The following is a 15804-nucleotide window of genomic DNA, read 5'->3' as shown; positions in this document are numbered from 1 at the left end:
TTGGGTGAGACCCAGCCTCAAGTGCTCCACTTCCCTTGGAGCCAATGTGAGGAAGCCGCTTCAGATTTTAATACACATTATTGCTGAGTGCTGCCTTTTTTGAAGGAGGGCATGGCTGTACACTTGGCTGGAGTACATGGGGTCTATCTATTTTTATCTGGGCCCACAGAAGGGTTTCTGGACGGTAAAACTGCAGAGCAAACAAGTTGTTGCAATTACGAAAGCAAGCCATGCAGAAAATCTTTTGACAATAAATTATAATTTCTTTGAGGTTTTTTTTTTTTTTGGCCCAATGGGACATCATAAATGAACATGGTGGAGGTATGGGAGATGGTATGATTAGGCCATAAGGCTCACATTTGGCAGTTAAATTCAACCTGGGATGATGGTATATTGGAAGGAGTTAGGGAAATATTTCAAGGACATTTTAAGGAACTTTAACTTAGTTATGATGTTAAAAGAAAATCAAGTTTTGGTCCATTACGAGTTTTAAGTACTTAGTTAAAATTTAATTTTGTATATAAAGACAAATATTTCACATAATTAGTGTGTGAAAATCAGATATATGCTACTAAAAATAAAAGTATGCATTTTTAATTCAAACTAAGGTACTTAAATAATCAATGCAATTCATTTCATTCATGACATGGTAAACAGACATTAACATTATCAAAGAGAGTGTGAAATAAAAAATACAAAAATGTACATAAAGAGAAGAATTGTGGGTTTGCTTGCTACATACATATATATATATATATATATATATATATATATATATATATATATATATATATATATATATATATATATATATATATATATACATATATATACATATATATATATATACATAAAACATATACAAACGAGTTCAAAAATGGCTTAAAGAAGATGCACATAAACAGTATTTAGTGTGCAACCATGTAAGATGTTTGTTTGGTCCCAGTGTATTTCTTTCTTTTGGTCTGTCTGTCTGTGTGTCTCTGTGTGTCTGTCTGCCTGTCTGAAAAAAACATTATATCAGAGGTTACATCACAGACATGTCTTTGTGTGGGCTGCAGGGACAACAATGGTACTCTGGCACCCTCAAGTGGACAGTAAAAGAAATTACTCACACCCATGGATATGCAACAAAAGTTCATCACAGGGGAGAATGTTTAATCAATGATTCATTACAGAGATACTGATAAATTAATTATACAATCTGAAAAAGCAAGTGAGCCAGTTTTTGTCTGAAGAATTAGAGATATTGAATCATCATTTGGGGATTTATTCTCACTTAAAAATAATAAGAGAATGAATAAATACAAACTAAGAATTGTGATCTCTTGCTGGGAATTTGACTTTAATTAATGGAATTCAACACAGAACATCAGAGAAATACAGTATGTGCCTCATATCAAGAGAATATATGCAGACACACATTGAATTAAATGGTATCAGAGTAAAACAGGATGCTGTAAAGAAACGTTCTCAAAAATAAACTTAACTTTGTTTGTATTTGAAGTTGGAATTACAATAAAGCAGCAAGATGAAAAGTCTAACTGAGTTAGAGTGCCAGATATTTAGAAAATATCAGTTTAAAGAACTGTAAAAGACTGCAAAAGAGTTGACAGCAGGTGGTATCTGTTATTTTAGACCGCAGCCTGAGCTATATAATAACGGAAATAAAGACATTATTTGGTTTTGAACCAGAAAATGAAATTTAAATGTATTTGATCTCTTTTACAATGCTGTATTTCTACTTTCATTTAAAATATATGAGTATCTCTTCCATCGCTGCTTTTCACTTAACATTTCAATGAAGTGAAGAATAAGTAAATGAGTAAATAGGGAAGGGGCCTCACACAAATGCTACCTACATAATAAAATTGTTTATAGCTATCTGTGCATTACTGTAAGTTTCACAGTATTGTTGTTATTGTTGCTTAATGTCGATTAAAAACAGTTTGAAAGAAAAAAATGCACATTTTTAAAATGTAGTCACCACTTGGATTACAGTAAAGATAAATGGTTACTGTGTCTTTAATTTGTCTTATTGCTGCAACACCTATTTCCGGATACAAACTGTACCGCGCATGCGCAAACTTAAACCGTGTAGCGGGAAATCAAGACGCTTCGGTGTAGCAGTCAAGCTAGCTGGTGAACTGCAGCTGTGGCTACAGTTTAACAAGATTTAGCTTTAAATTCTGAGTTGGAGGATGGTTGAAGGTCCAGGGTGCACATTAAACGGAGAGAAAATCCGCTCAAAAGTCCAGAAAGGACAGACAGTGAGAGAGGTCAGAGGCAGTTTGATAACTTCGGCGGTAAGTCATGACTTGTTATGTCACGCTCACTGCAGCACAATAACATGTAACCTTTTGGCTAACTAGTCTAACTATCAGTGTGTGCTAAAACAAAACAACTTGAACTAGTTTTTTGTGAAAGACTTAAAGTTGAGATTGGTATTGCAACTACATGCTAACAAGTTTGTGTTTGTTTACAGGAAAATAAAACCGAGGGAAATGCCCTCCACAGTTTGTATGGTTGTCGGTACACCGGAGTTGACACTCTGGGAAAGGAGCTCTTCATGTACTTTGGTCCAAGAGCGTTGAGGTAAGAAGACACTACTTTCAGTCACCAACTAGATCTCCAAGTCACTTCTAGTTTATTCAGTTTTACTTTGGTTTGAGATTACGCCAAAAGTCACTTACCCCATATTATGTGAGCTCAGGGATTTCTGATACAGTATATTTCCAGTTACTACAGCATTCAATGAAATGAGGTGGACGAAGTAGTGAGATCTTAAACCAATACCAGACATTACACTGTAAAAATACTCTGTTATAAGTAATATTATAAGTAAAGGCCCCAAAATAAAAATTCAGTAATTATCTACTCACCCACATGTCCACTGAAGGTCTGGTTTACTTCTTCAGTCCACAAAACACTGCTTTAAATACATAAAATGCCTCCATACCGCTCATCTGGTGTAATCCGAGTCTCCTCAAGCCCCACCATGACATGCTGACTTGAAAGGCGTAATTTACACCATGATTTTGACCTAAGTCTTCATTATAAATTCTTAGTTTGGAGCCACACTCACATACACATGACCACCATCTGAACTGGGTGTGTGTGGTGTGACTACCATTAAACTAGATGAGTAGTTCAGAGGCATTTAGTTTTTTTTTTTTATTTATTTTGGTAGTTTTATGTTTGAAAACTGGATGAACTGTCATTCAGTTCAATTGTTTCTGAGATTCTGCAGTGCTGTTTTCTTGTGAAACTCAATGCGGTTGAAAAACTAAACCTGACCTTCATTTGGCATGAGGGTGAGCAGATAATGACTGAATTTTTATTTTTAGGTGAACTATACCTTCAAGTACAATACAATCAGGAAAAATGTATGCAAAGTATTAAAAGTACTCTATGAATAAAATTAGGGCTGCATGTTCTGATAAAAAAGTCAAATTGCAATTGAGATATTTATGATTAATCGAAATGATCATTTTTGAATTACAATCTTCTTTTTCACTGAAGAAAACTGTTAAAATCATGATGATGTAGCATTTGTCGATTCTGTATCAAACTAAGTTGTTTTGTACATCTAGAGATCAATTACTTGTGCCTTAATCTAAAAGAGGAATGTACTTTTGTAACTGGTTGAGGTGGAGCTCATTTAGATCTGCAACTAATGATTATTTACATTCAGGATTAATCTGCAGATTATTCTTTCCATTAATCCACTGATTGGTTTATAAATAACCAGAAAATAGTGAGACATGCTGTCATAATGCTTGTTTTGTCCAACAAACAGTACAAATCAAATTTATTAAAATAAATAGAAATAATTACAAGGCTAAACGGCATCATTTGTGAAGCTAGAACCATGAAATATTTTTGCATGAAAGATGACTAAATGATCATAAAATAGTTGCCATTAATTTTAATTAACTGACTTATCATTGCCACTGTACTTATACACTTTAGTATGTTTTGCGCTTCAGTTTTTCTTATCACAAGTATCAAAATTTGTGACCCTGTCAAAATCTGTGGGAAGGGGACAACTTTTTTGGTAACAGCTGTTATCAAAATGAAGTAAAAATCAATGTGTGATAAAGTACGTGAGTGTGATAAGAATGTTTGTGGTAGCAATAAGGCTGAAACGCCTAATTTGTTCACACAGTCTGTTAGGTTACAAAGTTTGGTGCAGTTCCCATTAACACTTTAAGCAGGCATTTGTAAACAAATGTTTTTCTCAATCTCCTCACTCAATTTGGCCAGTTTATTTTGTTTGTGTGATTTGCGTTTGTGTGTTCGAATGTTGGGGTAACATAATGGGAATAAGACAAAATCCAAATGACCCCTTCATTTGTTGTCATCCAACAAATTATCAAAATTGAAGGAAGGGATGGCCAATACTGATAAAATTCTCCATGTCTCCATATGTTGATCTCCAAACTGGGGGCAACACAATGACTATTGATAGTACCTTGTAGATCCCCACCTAAAATTAACCAAACTGTCCTTTTATTTACATTGATGCAAGAAAGCGAAAATGTAAAAGTACAGTATGGTTACAGTTCAGTAATTGGTTTGCACCATTGGTCACAATTAGAGCCCAACAGATACTGGATTTTGGGGGTTGATACTGATAGCAAAAAAAAAAATAATAAAAAAAATCTTATATTGATATCGACCAGTATTGTTTATACAGAATAATAGAATATGTACATAAAGACATTTGTTGCAATAAACCCTCAAAAGTCACACCAGTGACAGACAAGTAAAGTTATGAAATGGAGGCATGACATTTTAAAGTTTAAGATTAAACTTTATTGTCCAAAATTATATTGGGCACTGAAACCATAAACTTTTAAACTGTTTTTATTTATATAAACAAGAATGAATAAAGAAAAAAGATCAAATATACATAAAATACTGCTCACACAGCTAACAAAACATTATTTTCCCATATTGATATAGCCGTGAGAGGCCAATATTGGTCAAAAAGGGTGAACTACAGATGTATTAACAGTATCATATAATTTTGAACAGTCGTCTCTCTCAGCATATACAGTATATCATCATGTAACCCGATTGTAATTTTTTTTTATTTATAATTTTTGAGTTATAGTTATTTTAATCATCAAAATAAATCAATCAGGCCTGTAAGGCCTTGCGTTAGAGCTAATGTTGCAAATTTTGTGCATTTTCCTTAACTGATAGTTGGACATGTTAATAATTGATGAATCATTAATAAAAAATAAGATACAAAAGTCATGTTTTGTTTAGTTTTTTTCTCAGGGTAAGTTATAAAATTCTAGGAGCACGTTAATGATGCAAAACAATGATTCATGAAACACAAACAACTTAAACAAACATAATAATAAAACAATAAGGCACATGCCCAAAACGGCTGTTCTTGTCTGTCTGTCCTTATTCAACAAGTGGCTCTGATAAACAAAAACAATGTCTTATTTGGTGCAGTTACTGCTGTTTCTAGATTAACAAGGCAGACCAAACAAACTATGAGAAAACCTGTAAGCTACAAAAAGAAGTGCACAAAACATACATGATCAATTTATACATTTTTAATTAATAATCAACATCCCTATTTAGAGCACCTCAGCAGTTCATGTGGCTGATGACACACACGCACAAGCTATTGCCAAGTTGGAGCCTGTGACATTTCTGTTACACACTGGCGTCTCCAGTCGCTGGGCCACCTTACTGTCCTTTTGCTGTCAAGTCTGATATAAATCCAGACATGCTATCTTTAAATGGAATTTGTCTCTTCTTCCCCTTTTTTTTCTTTCATGCTCACATCCTTTTAGAGTCCACTTTGGTATGAATGGTTCAATGCGTGTAAACCCTGCTGAGAGGAAGGCTAGGACTGGCTCCTCACCAGTGCTGGAAATACACCTGACTAACGACAGCGTGTGCTTCTTTGACAGCACTGTGGAAATAAGGTAACGGGGACACCGGCATAGCCTAGATAGATTGAGGTGACAGAAGTTCACCTTGGGGTGTGAGACTCATTCAGTGAGTATGTCCTACATTTGGCAGCGTCTGAAGATGGTGGCTATTGTTGCATGAAAAACACCGTCTTTCTGGCTTGACATTTGTCCTGTTCATTGACTGTAAGGTCCAGTATGTTGTTTAGTAGCCAGACAGACATTTATTTCTTCTGTCTGAAAATTTCACCTATGCTGTCCTCTCTTATAACAAACAAACTGCAATAGAATATATGAAAGAAACAGTTTTGAAATGTGTAATCTCAAGAATGCACCAGTTGACCTCCTGGCAGCAGCCATCTATTTTTCTAAATTCCTCCAGTGCTATAAAAACTGTGTGCTTGCAGGCTGACAGAGGACTGTGAACAAAGGGTGAGGGCTATGGAGAGCCTGGACGTGTGCTCCCCCAAGTTCAGCTTCTCCCGCTCCGAGGAGGCAGTGAGGAGCCAAAGGAGCAGGATGCTCTGTGACGTTCTCCTAGACCAGGCCGTCATGCCGGGAGTCGGCAACATCATTAAAAACGAAGCCCTGTTTGACTCGGGCCTCCACCCAGCCGTGAAGGTATGGAAAAGATGATGGATTGTGTTCAGCAGAGGAACAAAAAAAGGGGTAAAAATGCAAGACAACTCTCACAGAAAAAAAAGTTTAAGCCCTTGTATTATTGAGTGATGCATTGCAATGAGGACGGTGAAACAGGGAAAAGACAAACAAGCGCATTGCGGCACAGATACGCCTTCCCCTCGGTGCAATTTGGAAATGTTTTTCATTTATTTTATGAATTTTGATTGCCAACATTGAGACTCAAATACAAATTTCCCTCTGATTTATAATATATTATATAACTCATCGCTCAATTACTTTCTATTCCTGATCTGGAAATCATCACAAAATATGTGAAAGATCCAGTGCTTCACATTTTCTCTTAGGGAGTATTTTCATTAAGCAAACTATAAAAGAAAAATGTGATTCTAGAGTGACCTATTCACTGCCAGTAAGAGACACTTTGCAGCATGAATACTTCTATTACTCAACTATTACCAGGGGCTCTGCTCTCCTCCCCTTAGAAGGTATTAGATGGGGTATAAGAATATAGCACACTGGACCAAAACATTAATCTAGGACTTTTGGCCCCTTCTTCTGGGACCACTGAATCTTTATGAGCCTCTCCTCCATTATCGAGCCCCTAGGTGTCCTGAAAGAGCTACATGTGGTGTGTGTTTATGTGCTGCAGTTCTTTTTTTTTTTTTTTTTTTTCTATGTGAGCCAGCGTCAGGTCCTTGCTGGGTATATTGTATGTAATTTTTCTCCATTGCATCACTTTAAATCCAGTTTTCCATTCATGTCTGCTGCTTTTATTGTTTATATGCTTGTATTATTGATTTGCTGACTGTGAAGCGTCCTTCGTCTCTGTTTTGAAATGAAGAGCTATACAAATAAGGTTTATCCACTCTCTGGCTGTGAACTGTAACGAACTGTGCTGCCTCGTTCTCAGGTTCAGCAGCTGACAGACGAGCAGATCCACCACTTGGTGAAGATGACTCGTGATTTCACTCTACTGTTTTACAAGGTTTGTACATCAATAGCAAAAACAAGTGGATTTAAAATAGTTTTGGTGGTAACTCTAGTTCTGTATGTGAATGTTAAGATACACATTTACTTGTAGGTATTATGCTGACACCTCATTTAGACCGACTTGCAGTAATGGATTAACTTAAAATCCTGTATTGCTGAGGAAAGAGAGCGAAAGTCAAAGCCCTGCTGCCATGAGAAAAAGTAGACAAGGAAAAGTGATTGTTTTTTCTGCTGCTCTTTATCCACATCTTTTTTTATTCACTCTTGTCTGACTTCCTCGTCTCTGTCAGTGTCGCAAATCTGGCTCTCCTCTCTACAAACATTACAAAGTCTACAAGCGTCCCCAGTGCGGCCAGTGCTTTCATGTCATCACAGTCTGTCGTCTAGGAGACAATGGCAGGATGACTTACTTCTGCGAGCGCTGTCAGAAGGGAGATCCCAGCGGGGTTGACATCAGGTAGAAATCTTCATAGACCTTTTGGCACTTTGACTGAAAAGATATTGTCTTGCAGTCTTGCAAGGACTTTTTCAGACTTACTGATAATGTTACCTGAAGTAGCTGAAGTAAGATAAAAGACTAAATCAGTGCTTTTTATCGTGACCCCTCTTCAGTCAAAGGAATGCATACTGTACTGTGCATCATAATTCTCTTATACCCTGCTGTAGATAATTATTTGACTTTCATAACATTTAGGAATTAAAGGTGAAATATATAGCAATTGTGCATGCAAAATCCACTGCTCTGAAAATACACACTCTGGACTTTGAGCTAAATGGCTGCCTGCCAGACCCCATTAACATAACTCATTTTAACTGTGATAAACACCTGGTCCTTCTAAAAGATTATTTGTGATTTCTTACGACTCATAAGTAGACAGTAACTCATTCTGTGAACGTTTGGCTTTAATTTGAACTCTAATTAATGTGAAATAAGCAAACTAAAACATATTATATTATATTAGCCTGGAATAAAAATTTCAAAGGGGGACACCGCGATTGCAGCGTTACTTCAATATCTGATGACATATCATTGTCATTTTATAATTTATCATCATGTCTTGAAAGGATAATGTGTGGCATATTTACTGTACTAAACCATAACATAACCATGATATGTCATCATAAATTAAGCGCACATGCAAAGTTGAAATACTGGCTTTTCTGACAACAGTTCTACAGCCACAATGTTAATCTTTAAAACTGTTTTTCCATTTTGTTTTCCTGTTTCACCTTAATTAGAGTTCATATTAATGCAGAATATTCACTGAATGAGTTAGTGTCTATTTATGAGTTGAAATGAGAGAGAAAAATGAGAAATTATTATTAATCTTTTAGAAGGAGTGGATGTTCATAGCGGTTAAATTGAGCGATATGTTAATGGACTCTGGCAAACAGTGACTAAACAATTCCAGAGTGTGTATCTTTGGGGCAGTGGGCTTTTGTTTTCAGTTCAACAGGCTTAGCTTATCATCACAGAGCTGATCAATTTACAGTGGAGGAGTCATCGTCGCTTGTCATTGCTCCTGCAGGTCCCTGCCAGCAAACACCTGAGCTTTGGGTCTGAGGAGGAGGGAGGTCGGGGAAACAAGTTGCTTGAACCATACATTGTGTATTAAATAGGGATTCAATCTATTAAATATACAGTTAATGGCTGCAGTACTCATTTCTGAACATTAGGGTCTTAAATATTTCTCCTTTAATAAGATGATGCTTATTTATTTTTTCTCAATAAAATGTTCCATTATATGATTTTTGTAGGCTTTTGATTGTCAATTTAAGAATTCAAGTTCCAGATCTTAATTGTCATATGCAGAACAATTACAGTGAAAAATAATTCCCAGGCTCCCTCCAACAATACTCATATAATATGTATAAAAAGAAAATCACGCAATTAAATTTGAGAATCTAAGACACAATAATACCAAAAAACATCACGGTAAAGCTAGGTGACATTTACCAAAATCCAGTCTTTCCAGGAAGTTCTGGAGCATTTTAGATAATACGTTCAAATTTAGAGAGGCCATCTTTGCAGGCAGATGGGCTTGGCAGGGAGTGGGAAGTGTTATGGGGGGAAATTAATGCGCATATATGGCAGTGTTTGCCAGACAGGGCACAGGCTCAACACCTCCTGGGTTGTGTTTGAGCAAAGCTTTGCAAGGGGTTAGAGCCTAAAGCCCTTACAACGCATTACACAGCTGATAAAGCAATCTGTGAGGAAAGTTTCCTGAAAGCCACTGCTACTTTGCTCCTCAGATGACTGTTGGCATTGCAAATTTGCCTTCTTGTCAAACATAGCCGAGCTTCCTGTCAGAGCACTAACATGTGTGCTTCGAGCAATTATATGATACACACTGCCTTCTCGCATATCTTCATCCTCTGCTTGAACTGCAAATGTTTGTCTAGTTAAAGTTCTGTCTTTTCCTGTATTTCTGTAATCAGTTTAAAAGAATAGCTGTTGAATAATTTATACTTATTGCTCATTTTGCACTTGCAGTTCCAAGCACTAATTGGTTTTAATATAAGTAATCAAGGAAATTTCATCACCATTATTTATTTATTTATTTAAATCCTCAGAAAACATAATGAGGGAGAACCCTCATTTACAATGTACAATCATGTTAAATACTCACACTTCCAAATGGTAATTTGCCACATTTCCCTGTTTTCTGCAAGTTTTAAGTTAAAGTAATAGTCCTGAATCTTTGACATGGGGTTGTATAAGGCACTTAACTGAAGTTAGTCTGTTACAGCACACTGTTGATGATGACCAACACGCCCCCCGTTTTTAGAAGCAGTAGGAGTAGAGGTGTAGGAAGCTGAGCAATGTACTGCTGTGGACGGGGTCAGCGGCAAAACGTGTTTTAGCCACCTAAAAATAGGCCCACCCGGAAAATCAATACTAGTTAAATTGTACGCTATGTGTAGAATATTTTATAACTCAACTCATATTGCAGTTATTTTGACTAACATTGCAATATGATTGATGGAAATGATCATTTTTACATCACAATTTTAATTTTTACTGGAAATTGAGGTCTGTACCAAAGATGTTGTCTTTTCACCTGGAACACAAGACGTCTCTGCAGCACTGCAGTACTTCATTATAATGCTGTGATTTGGTTCTGGTTCTTTAATTTCAGTATTGCACTTGGCCATATTGCAATTTCGATAATATTGTAGTTAATTGTGCAGCCCTAATATAGAGGTCTGTTTCTTGGACAGAAGTCTTATTGGAGGGGGGTCTTAAAGAAGGATTTTGTGCAATGAAGGTCAAATATAATTTTTTTTTGAAAAATGAGTCAACTCCTTTAATTTAAGTTCAAGTAATTTTTTTTTAATTTCTATTAGAAGGGTTTAAAATTATGCCTGCTTTTGATATGATAAAAGATTTGTTTCTATCTGCAGATGACATGCTAAATACGACCTGAGCAAATTTCCTGTTAGATCCCATTCCTGTTCTTATGGGAATTTTCCATCTTAAATATTCCTGGAAATTTCCCAAAGTAAATACAAAGGGAACCTGAGTTTTTACTAGAGCTGCAATAATTAATTGAATAACTGGTAATTAAATCAATTGCTAACTGTTTTAATGATTGATTAATCGGTTTGAGCAGTTACATTCTGTGATTCCAGCTTCTTAAATGCAAACATTTTCTTGTTTCTTTACTTTTTTATGACAATAAACTGAATATCTTTTGAGTTGTGGGCAACATGAGACATTTGATGGATCTCATCTTGGGCTTTGGAAAACACTGAACACTTCCCATCATTTTCCAACATTTTATGGACCAAATGGTTAATCAATTAATAGAGGAAAATAAGCGACAGATTGATCAGTGATGAAACTAATCGTTAGCTGCAGCCTTTGTTTTTACATAGTAATATTATTTCTGCTTCAGTCTGCCCACATCTTTTATTAATTAGCTTTAGCAACAAAGGTTCATTAGGATCACTGCTGTCACTCTTGTGTTTCCTTTATCTAGTAAGCTGCCAGTCAGAAACAGCCTGATTGGCTGGGCCTACAATGAGAGAACCAATGGTGATGTGGCGAAGAAAGAGGAAGAGGACTGGGCCTGTCAACTCTGCACACTCATCAACCAGCCAGCAGCAAAAGCCTGTGACGCCTGTCTCACTCCAAGACCTGAGAGTGAGTGAAATGTTTTTTACAGTCACTGAATTTAATGGAGCGTCAGCTTGTCCTTGTTAGTGACAGATAAAATAATAGCAGCTATGAAGTTGAATGATCCCATGTACCGTTTACCATCAGTGTTAAAGGTCTTCTGAGCAAGGCAACAAACAGTGAGCCGCTGGAACAGACACTGCAGTCAAGCAGGCTGATTCAGTAGTGTGCAAGTAATGACTGTGTCTATCAGTCCGCCATTTTTCTCTGACAATCTTGAGATACATTATAGCAGCAGTGAACTAGTGTTTGAATGAAATGGCCCTGCTATCGCTCTGTTGCAACCACCAAACCACAGCTGAATGGTTGCTTTGTGTTTGCTGTATTTTATAGTTTTTCAAATAAATAACTTATGAGAATATGTAAGAAACTACATGAGAGTCACTCAAAACTACAGTTTCCCCATGGTTCACTTTATCCTGAGCTTTCCAAGCATGGGTAAATTGCCAGCTATCATATGTCAGACTTATATTTTGGCATAGATTCATGCAGTTGGTTCTCATAATGTTCTCAGTCCAAACAAAACACACTTTGGACAGGACAGAAACACGCATTTTCAGGCATCAGACTACAATTATAGTGCCTATAAAAAGTATTTTGTGTTTTATATTTGACATTAAAGGAGCAATTTGTTGCAATTGCCCATCCAAAAATAAGTACTGCGGCCCAAATAGTGACTTGGAGCCATAGACGGCATATTTAATAGGCCGAATCCCTCTAAGGTTGAAGTGTGTTTTTTCCCCTGCCCCCTCCTCCACAGACTAGAGGAAGCTCAGGCAGGCTGCAAGACCACTGTAGGGCTGCAATATTATAATTTGACAATAACAAGTGACAGCGAGTCTGACACTCTAAGTTGATCATCTGTTTATAACTGTCAGTTGTCTGTTAGTGTAAAGCAAAGCCTGTTATACCGAAAACAAAAGCCCACTGCTCTGAAAATACACACTCTGGAGTTTGAGTTCAGTGACTGCCTGCTCGACTCCATCAACATATTGCTCAGTTTAACAGCTATAAACATCTACTTCTTCTAAAAGATCTTTAATGATTTATTACAACTCATAAAACTCAGTCTGCAAACATTCAGCATTCATTTTAACTCCAATTATCCTGAAATGTGCAAACTTATTCCAGCAAATATTTCAATTTAGCGTGTTTCCTGAATTTGTAATGACATAGCATGGCCATTTAATGATAAACATTTTACATATTTCTCCTTTAATTTAATTACTTTGTAGAGATTGTTTTTCGCTTTGACATAAACTGGCTTTTCTGTGGTGATCGGTGTAAAAAGAGCTACATTTAATCCTTTTTTTTTTAACATTTTTATTAAAATTGTAGGTAGAAAGCACATGAATACCTTTAACGGTGCCTGTTCTTGTAGACACCTGAGTTTCAACAGTGTCTGCATCTGTGCAAAGTAGGAATAAATATGAGTCTGCTAGGTCTGAAAATGTACACCTGTATGTTTGAACTGGCATGAGTGTGAGTAAGTACTGACATTAGTTGCTTTCCTTTAAAGTGTTGACCAAGCACACTTGTTCTTCTTCAGTAATATCATGATTTGCATTTGTAGTTATATATTTACATCTTTTACTACTGACCACTGAGCTGCCCCACTAAAACAGCAGGGGGTTAAGTGCCCTGCTAAAGGGTACTGTACACTAAGGGGTTTTTAAGGGATGGAAGAGTAATACTTACCCACAGCTCAAATTAAATGGCATTGTCATTCACCATTACTGAAAGCATTGACTTATTTTCGAAGCTGTATCGTACAGGGGGCTCATCTCACAGAATTTTGCATGAGGGCATCTTCAGCACAACAGATTGTGTGACATTTTATTTGACGACGCGGTGCAGCAGTCTGGTGCTTACTGGTAAATTTTATGGCAAGCTAACCACTTAAAGCTAACAACAAGCTGCATTTTATGAGAGCAGCCCGTGCATCAGACTAAGCTGCAGCTGCTGAACATGAAATGAGTTTTCTCACTCTGGCTCCATCCTCCACAGTCCACAAAGATGACATTAGTGCCGAAGCATCACCCTTCACTGCTGATTTGATTAAATACCCCTGCACTGCCTTCAAGAAGCCACAAGAGGAGCTCAAAGTCAACTGGAGGTCTGCGTTTGGGACTTCGACCCTTGTTTTCTCTGACTTGAGCAAGAAGCCAAAGCCTGTAAACTCCCCACTCTCCCCAGCCGGCAGTCATTTGAATTCCTTGGCGGCAGAGCGAGGTTTATATAAATACAGCGTCTGCCAAGGGACAACAAGCCCCAATTATGCCTCTGGTGGCTGGCAGAGGCAAAGTGCCGAGCTCTCCAATGGGGAATCACTGGCCTCCTACAGTCACCCATCCAAGAAAATGAGAATTGATCACAGTCCCTTTCCCAGTAACAATGCTCAAAATGGAACCCCCAACTCACGGTGAGTGGATCTCTCGCTTGGCTATTCATGAATAAGTTTATAATAAGAGAAGTTTTTTGCAACTTCAGGGAGATAAGTGGGATAAAAACCATCTGACTGTGGAATTTTTAATGCAACATTGTTAAAAAAGCTCAGATTGATGAATAGCCGTAGCGGGACACCCTGCAAATACAACTGTTACCAACACATATCGCCACACACGGTCCAGGAGAGGTTGTTTGCTCGCTAATAAGGGTTGATGTGACAGGTATACTTGTGTTTTATTTTCAATTTATACCAAACTAATAAGACTGTTTCTTCACCTCTGTCAGTACGTGCAAAACAGATGCGACAAGCCGCAGCCCCTCCATTTCTTCCAGTCCCAGCAGCTCCCCGTGCTGTGCATCCCATCGTCGTCCAGCTGTCCTCAGAGTGGTCCGCAAGGAGGGGGAGAATAAGGGACGACAGTTCTATGCCTGCTCGCTTCCCAGAGAGACCAAGTGCAACTTCTTTGAGGTGAAAATGAACTCTTATCTCAGTAACATCGTGCAGCCTGAAAAATAATCTAAAATTATCTTAAGTTTTAGCCTATCCACAATTATTGTAATACATCAGCATCAAATGTAAATACCTGAAATAAAAGTTTACAGCAAAGTTAATAAAACCTTATTTTCTCTGTCACAGTGGGCTGACTTGCACTTCCCTTCTTGTCACCATGGGAAACGCTGTTTAATGAGGACAGTTCTGAAACTAGGACCTAACAATGGCCGGAATTTCTACACCTGCTGCTTTCAAAAGGGTAAACAGTGTGACTTTTTCCAGTGGGCAGACGATGGACCAGGGGTGTCCATCCTCCCTGGTTGTTAATGTGTTTTTGCAGTGCATTACTTGTCACTCATATAGATAAACAGATATAGGAAGGGACCAGATAACTCGTCATTATCTTCATGAAATACGCACATTGTACTGACCGAAACATTTAATGGAGAGTATCTGCCAGCTGCATGACTCAGATCACACCACTCGTTTGTACAAAAACAATGTACCTAATCAAGTGTCTATTCGGATATTATTACTCTGTCCAATCAATATCCATAATTTTCATAAGAAAAATGTGGCAAATAAAGAATTTAAAGAGTAACTAAACCTCTGTATGTATAATAATGTCTAATGTATATGGATATTTAGTAGGGATGCACAATATTGGATTTTTCCCAGTATTCAATAAGCTGGTATTTTCCAACTTAATTTGGCCAATTGCTATATATACACATATCTGCATTATTGGCTCTGTAAATTGTTTTTATCCTGCCTACTCTTATTGTGATGGTCCATGAGCAGATGTAGACATGCTTTTCAAAATAAAATACAATACTTTTTTCAATCTACAAATTCACTGGGCAAAAAAAAAAACTACTACTGCTGACAGGTTTTTTTGTCTTTGTTCCAATTCATAATAATGGTCGGGATGACAGCTGTTAAGATGGAAAATTAAATTTGTAGTGCTGAAGGAATGTGATTTGATTCCTCCACACATGACCAATGCTGAGTAATCATTGCAAACAGCATCTCTGTTATCTGTTTAGACTCTTCAAAAACACTGCTGACAAACTTGTACCATATGTGCGTCATTAAAGCATCATCATATGGGC

At 37.1% G+C, this 15804-nt stretch overlaps 1 protein-coding gene across 1 annotated transcript; it reads left to right on the top strand.

Moving 5' to 3' along the window:
- Nucleotides 1-2121: 2121 nt before the first annotated feature.
- Nucleotides 2122-15170, top strand: neil3 (nei-like DNA glycosylase 3). Its single transcript, XM_084719716.1, has 10 exons — nt 2122-2306; nt 2486-2595; nt 5820-5954; nt 6347-6560; nt 7492-7566; nt 7862-8028; nt 11555-11718; nt 13759-14173; nt 14485-14668; nt 14837-15170. Exons 1-10 carry the CDS (start codon nt 2202-2204, stop codon nt 15017-15019), a joined length of 1752 nt encoding a protein of 583 aa, XP_084575842.1. The 5' UTR covers nt 2122-2201; the 3' UTR covers nt 15020-15170.
- The last annotated feature ends 634 nt before the right edge of the window (nt 15171-15804 follow it).

Source organism: Lutjanus erythropterus, chromosome 5 (genome assembly GCF_056507025.1).
Source record: "Lutjanus erythropterus isolate fLutEry1 chromosome 5, fLutEry1.hap2, whole genome shotgun sequence".
Taxonomy (NCBI): domain Eukaryota; kingdom Metazoa; phylum Chordata; class Actinopteri; order Lutjaniformes; family Lutjanidae; genus Lutjanus; species Lutjanus erythropterus.
The sequence above is the reverse complement of the archived record's forward strand: the minus strand, read 5'-3'. Positions and strand labels throughout refer to the sequence as shown.